The sequence below is a fragment of the Drosophila arizonae genome, chromosome 3 (genome assembly GCF_054131065.1).
Source record: "Drosophila arizonae isolate 15081-1271.41 chromosome 3, UAZ_ARI_1.0, whole genome shotgun sequence".
NCBI classification, from domain to species: domain Eukaryota; kingdom Metazoa; phylum Arthropoda; class Insecta; order Diptera; family Drosophilidae; genus Drosophila; species Drosophila arizonae.
Window position 1 is genome coordinate 15,067,552 of NC_142923.1, and position 7,141 is coordinate 15,074,692.

At 41.8% G+C, this 7,141-nt stretch overlaps 1 protein-coding gene across 3 annotated transcripts; it reads left to right on the top strand.

The window, feature by feature from the left end:
- The first annotated feature begins 2,814 nt into the window (after positions 1 to 2,814).
- Positions 2,815 to 6,597, top strand: muc (dihydrolipoamide S-acetyltransferase muc). Of its 3 annotated transcripts, XM_018002419.2 has the most exons (8): positions 2,815 to 2,941; positions 3,013 to 3,254; positions 3,633 to 3,820; positions 3,909 to 4,331; positions 4,452 to 4,663; positions 5,387 to 5,735; positions 5,793 to 5,895; positions 5,959 to 6,597. In XM_018002419.2, the coding sequence occupies exons 2-8, from the start codon at positions 3,118 to 3,120 to the stop codon at positions 6,086 to 6,088; spliced, it is 1,542 nt and encodes a 513-aa protein (XP_017857908.1). In that variant the 5' UTR covers positions 2,815 to 2,941; positions 3,013 to 3,117; the 3' UTR covers positions 6,089 to 6,597. The 3 variants fall into 3 exon arrangements, with proteins under 3 accessions (XP_017857908.1, XP_089321717.1, XP_017857909.1); XM_089465591.1 differs by having other exon boundaries at positions 2,887 to 3,254; XM_018002420.2 differs by having other exon boundaries at positions 2,887 to 3,254; positions 4,500 to 4,663.
- The last annotated feature ends 544 nt before the right edge of the window (positions 6,598 to 7,141 follow it).

Below are 7,141 nucleotides of genomic sequence, written 5' to 3' on the forward strand. Positions count from 1 at the left end.
TGTAGATTTTACATATTTCCAAATTTCGTTTGCGTACACAACACGCACGCAAATCGAGAGACAAAGCTACACCAACACAGAAACACGAACAGCCGCAGAAATTTTTGTCGCCCAAATATTAATTTTAGACAAAAATGTTGCCCAGACCCACGACGACGTTACGCATACACAAACAAATGTTTTAATTTTGTATGCGTGAGTGTGCGTGAGTGTCTGATCAGATTTGCAAAATATTTTATGGCAAACTCCAACTCAGGGTTAAGGGCGTGCTCGGTTGAAAAGCATGTGCTTGCACATGAAGAAAGGCATTGGGAGAGAGAAAGAGAGGCGCAGGCAGCACCCACACACAGACAGATAGACTACTGCACTCGGCAGTCGTCGGCGCATTGTTACTATTTGAGGTTAGGAATGCCCCACCCAAGCAAAGCACACAACCACATTTATATAAATATGTATATGCATATACATATATATGTACATATTGGCATATAAAGCAGTCATGTCTGCTAGCCTGCTGCTCATTTTATATACATACATACATATGGCAGCCTCGACGTCGTCGCCATTGCTATATACACATGTACATACAAACATATACAATTAAATGCCTCACTCACACACTTACACATGCTCGGTTGGGCACGACAAAACGACATTCGAACAAAATTTGCAATTATTCACAACGCGCGGCAGTCAAAAGTTGCTCGCGATCGCAGCAGCAGCGGCAACAGCAGCCGCCGTGACACATCACGCATACATACACATACACTCGTGCAGGCACGAGCACACGCATACATATACAGAGACTTGAGCGGCAGCAAGTCCAAGTTCATTATACCACAATCTGCGCGAGAGGCTTAAAGTTTATGAGCTGTTGTAAAATACAAAAGTGTAGCTGCTAGCAATTCATTTAATTCCTTTTTGGCGAACGGTGTGCGAAAGACAAGACGCAGAGAGTGAGAGAACGAGCGAGAGAGGACAATCAAGAGAAAGAGGCGAAATACTTTGAACGCGTTTGCAAATTCGATTTTATGCCCTCTGTCTCTGCAGTTAGCTGTTAGCGTGTTGGTGTTAGTGCATATACATGCATATGTACGAGAGAATTCGCGAATGTAGTGGGGCACGTGTGTGCCTCGGCTGCGCCACAAAACTTGCCAGGCCGTATGTGCGCGTGTGCGAGAGTGTTTGTCGGTGATCACGCACGTACCGTTGCTGCGCTTAGTAACAGAAAGAGAGCGCGAGAGCAGCGAAACGCCGGTTCTTTTCTGTCGTTTCTCTCTCTATATCGGATTTTTCTTTTCAGCTTTGGCTTTTTCTTTACAGCGTTTCAAATATAGAATACCAAGGGTCGGTCCCTGGCTGCGATTATGACAGCGACTAACTGTTGCTGCAAGCGAAAAAAAATTGTACTTTCGCATTTGGCCTCCGATGACGTCACATCCGATTTGCTGGAGTATGGACTGTAGTCATAAGCATGTATCGATGTGTGTGTACTTGCGAACGTATGGTCAGGAGGCAGAACGAGGTGTGTAATGAAGAAAAAAACATATGACTAATTTCGTATTGTTATTGCATAAATCTGCGTCAAGCAGCAAATTTCTCACAGGCTGCCATAAGAATGGCGAGGTTAAAGCGACGTCTGCTGCGCGACAAAGCTTCAGCTCAAAAAGCTTACACATAATAGGCCATACGTATGTATATATCTGCATATATATACTTATGTATATATATATATATATATGTACTCGTTTATGTGCGTGTGAGTTTGGAATGAAGTCATCGGCGTCGTCGCACGAACAGCCACACGTACAGGGAGATCGTTAACCTTAAAGCTCGACATGGACACAGCGCGCAAGGTCGTTTCCTGCGTGGCTTTAGGAGTAGCAGCAACAGCAGCAGCGGCAGCAGTTACTCCGAACCAGTTGGCAACATCTGTTGGCTTGGCTTATCTTGGTCCGCTGCGGCCGTCCGTCTTTTACCGTGCGCGCTAATCAGTGACCGGGGCTGGTTTTGATTATCTCACAGTCAGGTACCTGAAGTAGCGCGCGTGGTGGCTAGACGCATTCAACGCTCTGCTAGCAATTCTAGCATTCTCCGCCAGATGGCAAGCTTCTTGTGTCTCCCCCATGTCTATTGTACTTCATCAGGTGCTCTGGTGTCAGTGGAAACCCGGCACATGTTGAAGTACACTCAATATGCGGTGATTTGCAGTTGCTGTTTCGGCCCGTGGAAACCCTAGAATATTATGTCTAAAAATGTAACTTTTGAAATAAATACTTGAAACAAAACTTGCAACTTGTTTTCCTCCAATCATATGTTTTTGCTACTTGCTGGCGGTACAGGTGGCAACGCTGCGGTACGGAAATATTGCTTTGTTTTTTTTTTTTTTCTTTTTTTCTTTCTTTTTTTCTTATATTACAATTGGTATCGAATTCACAAGTGAATTGTTATAAACATTTTGAAAATGAAAATGCAACAAATAGTATAAACAACTGTTAACTGGAAAATGGTTCTGTTAAGTGCGCTTATTGAAAAACATTTTCTTTCCACTGTAATTTCCGACATCGATAAGCAGATGCACATTCATGTGTTTTTTCAATTGTTAAATAAATTTTATGATGCTCGAAATTAAATAAGAGGATAGTTGCTAGTGTCCTAGGAACTTTAAATATCTATATATTATATAGATGTATATAATATAGACGAATACCACAAATGCTTCTAGTCAATTTGTTCATCGATATCGACTGCATTCATGAGGAGCAAATATGTTTAGTGTGGAGTCATAGCATTTGTTAAGAATTCCTTAACAGATTTCTGTAAAATGAGCAGCGCATTTCTGATAAGAGTAAACTATCCATGTTAATCAGACAGCAGGGCTGCGTACAAAATCCAAAACAGAGTCGTCATAGCAAGTTGTGACCTAGTGGCGTTGAATAAGGTCGGCTGGTGGTTTTGCGTTAAAAATTTTCGACTATAAATTCGACTTGTTTCTTTCCTCTAAATTATTAGAACCTATAGCATACTGCTCGATTCAATACGTTAGTAGCCAATAAGTAGTTTCGCGTTGAAGTTGAAGCGAAAATCGAAAACGTCGGCCCACATTAAATAAGGACAATGCTACGCACTATCGCTGCCACACGAAACGAATTGGGCGCCTTGCGACTCATCTTACTCCGAGCTCGACCGGTGCGATATGGTTCAAACTATGGAGCCCGGGCCTTGAGCACTGCTGGTCATCAGCTGCCAATCAGGTAAAAGGCTGCCTCAACTGTTGGTTGAGGTTAGAAAGTCTGTTGTGTAATATTGCATATGCAGCCCAGTGGGCGGGCTGTGAGGGGCGGCGGGTGCCAATTGCCAATTTCTGTATGTGTGTGTGCGCGCGTGCATCTGTACATATGTGTGCGTACATCCAGTGCGTGACACTCAAATGAGCGCCGCATGATTATGACCCAAGCTAATCGCCACTGATAAGCATTTACCGTAAATGCTCAAACAACATTTCTGATTGGCAACAACAGCAAGCAATTGTTTACATTTCGTGTGCCTGCTCGTTATCGATAACAGCAATCAGCTGATTGCCATCTGTCAATCGATTTAATGGAATTAACACGAATCTGTCCTCGCCACAGGTCGCCACTGCATAGAAAACCGATCCTCAGTCGAAGCCATCTACTGCCGACATGGAGCTACAACTTTGCCCGCGCATACGCCGATCTGCCGGATCATATACGTGTGCCGCTGCCAGCACTGTCACCAACCATGGATCGTGGTTCGATAGTGGGCTGGGAAAAGAAAGAAGGCGACAAGCTGAACGAGGGTATGTCGAACAGTTCACCATTATGAGTGGTATATTATTGATTGTATGATTTATATTTATTTGTTTATTTTTTTGTACATTCATCCAGGTGATCTGCTATGCGAAATTGAAACAGATAAAGCTACCATGGGTTTCGAGACGCCCGAGGAGGGCTATCTGGCCAAGATTCTGGTGCCTGGTGGGACAAAGGATGTGCCAGTTGGCAAGCTGGTGTGCATCATTGTTCCCGATGAGGGCAGCATTGCTGCTTTCAAGGATTTCGTTGACAGTGGTGGCCCCGCTGCGCCCGCAGCTGCCGCACCAGCACCCCCACCACCACCACCACCACCACCAGCAGCAGCAGCTCCAGCTCCGGCAGCACCAGCCCCAGCCCCAGCTGCCGCACCATCACCACCACCAGCGGCAGCACCAGCAGCAGCCCCCGCGCCAGCTGCAGCACCAAGCGGCGGTCGTGTCTACGCTAGCCCCATGGCCAAGAAATTGGCGGAAACAAAGCAGCTCCGTCTGCAAGGTTGTATACAATGAACCCAATTTGCCCGCTGTGTGCATGCTTGCCTCATGCTCCACTAATCCAATCCAAATCTCTGCTCGTTTTGTTCTGTTCTGTTACTAATCCTGGCCTTTTGTACAGGCAAAGGTACCGGCGTCCATGGCTCACTTAAATCTGGTGATCTTGCAGCCGCACCGCCACCAAAGCCCGCACCCAAACCAGCCCCCAAGTCCGATGCGCGTTTCAAGGACATCCCATTGACGACGATGCGCTCAGTCATTGCCAAGCGACTGCTGGAGTCCAAGCAGAATCTGCCTCACTACTACGTAACCGTTCATTGCCAGGTGGACAAGGTGAGCGAAATACTAACGGTAGCATATACATAGATGTGGATAAGGACATTTGTGTAGGGACTCAATTTAGATATTGTATATCAAGTTATGTGCATAAAGTATGCACATATAGCTCAGATATGTATGCTAGTCTAGATTGAAGGAGGAAATGAAACAACTAATGTTAGATATTGATTGTATATTTCTGAAAGTTTATTTATATATATATTTTTATTTATATTAGTTTGACAGTATTTTTTTCTTAAATGTAAATGTTAGTGAGCTATTTCGAATTTTGAATACCTTTCCCGATTTTTATAAAAATAGAGATTTTAGCTTAAAAGTTTGCTTAGCAATTTAGAAACTTAATTTTAAAAGTTGATTTCAAAATTGAACCTGTGTTAAACCTGATTTTTAATAAGTTCCTTTCTTAAGAATTTCATTTAAAACTTTTGTCTTTCAATTCAGTTTGAAGTAAACCTGAATTGTCTTTATTTATTACATTTATAAACTCAACTGCCTTTTAGCTAATTAAATTAAATTTGTTAATTATATTAGTTAGTTTAATTAGTATGGCGCCACAGTATGCTTTCTTTGGATTTGATTGTCTATTATTCAATTTTGAGTAAAGTTCTTAGGTGTTAGCTGTGGCACTAAGGCCTCACTAGGCCTATTCCTTTCTCTTTCTCATTGCGATACATTCCTAGAAGAAACCCTTATTAATATTACTTATCACATTTGCAGTTGATGAAGTTCCGCGCACACATAAACAAGAAGTACGAAAAGGAGGGCGCACGCGTCTCCGTCAACGATTTTATAATCAAGGCCGTGGCGACTGCGTGTCGCAAGGTGCCTGAAGCGAACTCCGCTTGGATGGACACGTTCATCCGGCAATACGACGATGTGGATGTGTCTGTCGCAGTGTCGACCGATAAGGGACTCATTACGCCCATCATCTTTGGCGCTGACCGCAAGGGAGTGTTAGAAATCTCGAAGAATGTCAAGGAACTGGCAGGCAAGGCACGCGACAACAAGCTGCAACCGCATGAATTCCAGGGCGGCACCATTTCCGTGTCCAATTTGGGCATGTTTGGTAAGGATCAAATAATATACTATAGACGATATATTATAATGTATTTTGTATTTGCAGGTGTTAATCAATTCTGTGCCGTCATCAACCCTCCTCAGTCCTGCATCTTAGCCATTGGCACAACAACGAAACAGCTTGTGTTGGATCCGGACAGCAACAAGGGGTACGTTTTTTGAAATAGATTTGATTATGGATGAGTTGCTAATCTTGTTGCTTTCTTTTCCAGTTTCAAGGAGGTGAACATGCTAACCGTCACGCTGAGCGCCGATCACAGAGTGGTCGATGGCGCTGTAGCCGCCGTTTGGCTCAAACATTTCAGAGATTTCGTGGAGGATCCGGCTGCAATGATAGTGTAAAAGACGCAACAGCTTACGATGTAACCCTACCCCACAGAGTGTGAGGAATAGTTCTCTGTTGTTCACTGTTGTTCATATTAGATACAAATATACAATATTTGATGTATTGTACAAATTTCAATTGATTTGCTGCCCACGACCTGCGCTGTGCGTGTTTGGCCTCAAATTGGTACCCACTCAAGTCTTAGCGCTTTTAGAATATATATACATATATATTATGGCCATGTGTAATATCGACATAGTGTTAACTAAATAATATTCTGTACATGATTTTACTCAATCTACAATATACACAAACACACACACACACACACACCTACACTGAAAACATTGTAAATTTCGGTTAAAACAGACATACCCACAGGTCTAATTTTATAATAATTTTCATATTTTGTTAATCATTAAACAACATTGATAAATCCAAAACTGTTAAATAAGCAAAGCACATGTATTTAGACTCCTATTTTGAAATAACAACAAAGCGCTTCAATTTAAATCGAACGATTATATTCAATACGTGCTTTATTTTCGGTCTTTGGTTATGGGAAACAGTCCTTTAAATGCCTTGTCCTTAAAGGCTGTGCTCTATGCTCCTTCAACTGTTTTCTTTCGCTCTCTATATATATTAATCGATCTATATTTCAATATTTTATATTTGTAATCTATATAACATATAACATACAACATATATTATATTGTTGTCTTATCTCTTGTTAATAACTTGCCTAAACATTTTGTATGTCTGTCTTAAACACTTTCTGCTCTTTCTTTTTCATACTTATATATTTATATATTTGCTTTATGTATACTCATCTGAACAGTTTTAAAGTCGACAAAGTCATGAACTTGATTCATGATGCTGTTAAAGTTGCTGACATAGGCCCATACATTACTGAGTGTCACAAAAACTATAAGCAACACACACATACACATGCATATATATACATATACAAATGCATATATACATAAATACATATACATACATTCATCATTTCTAACCATATTTATTGCCATTTTCTTTGACACTTAATATCTTTGAAATTTTGGAATCAT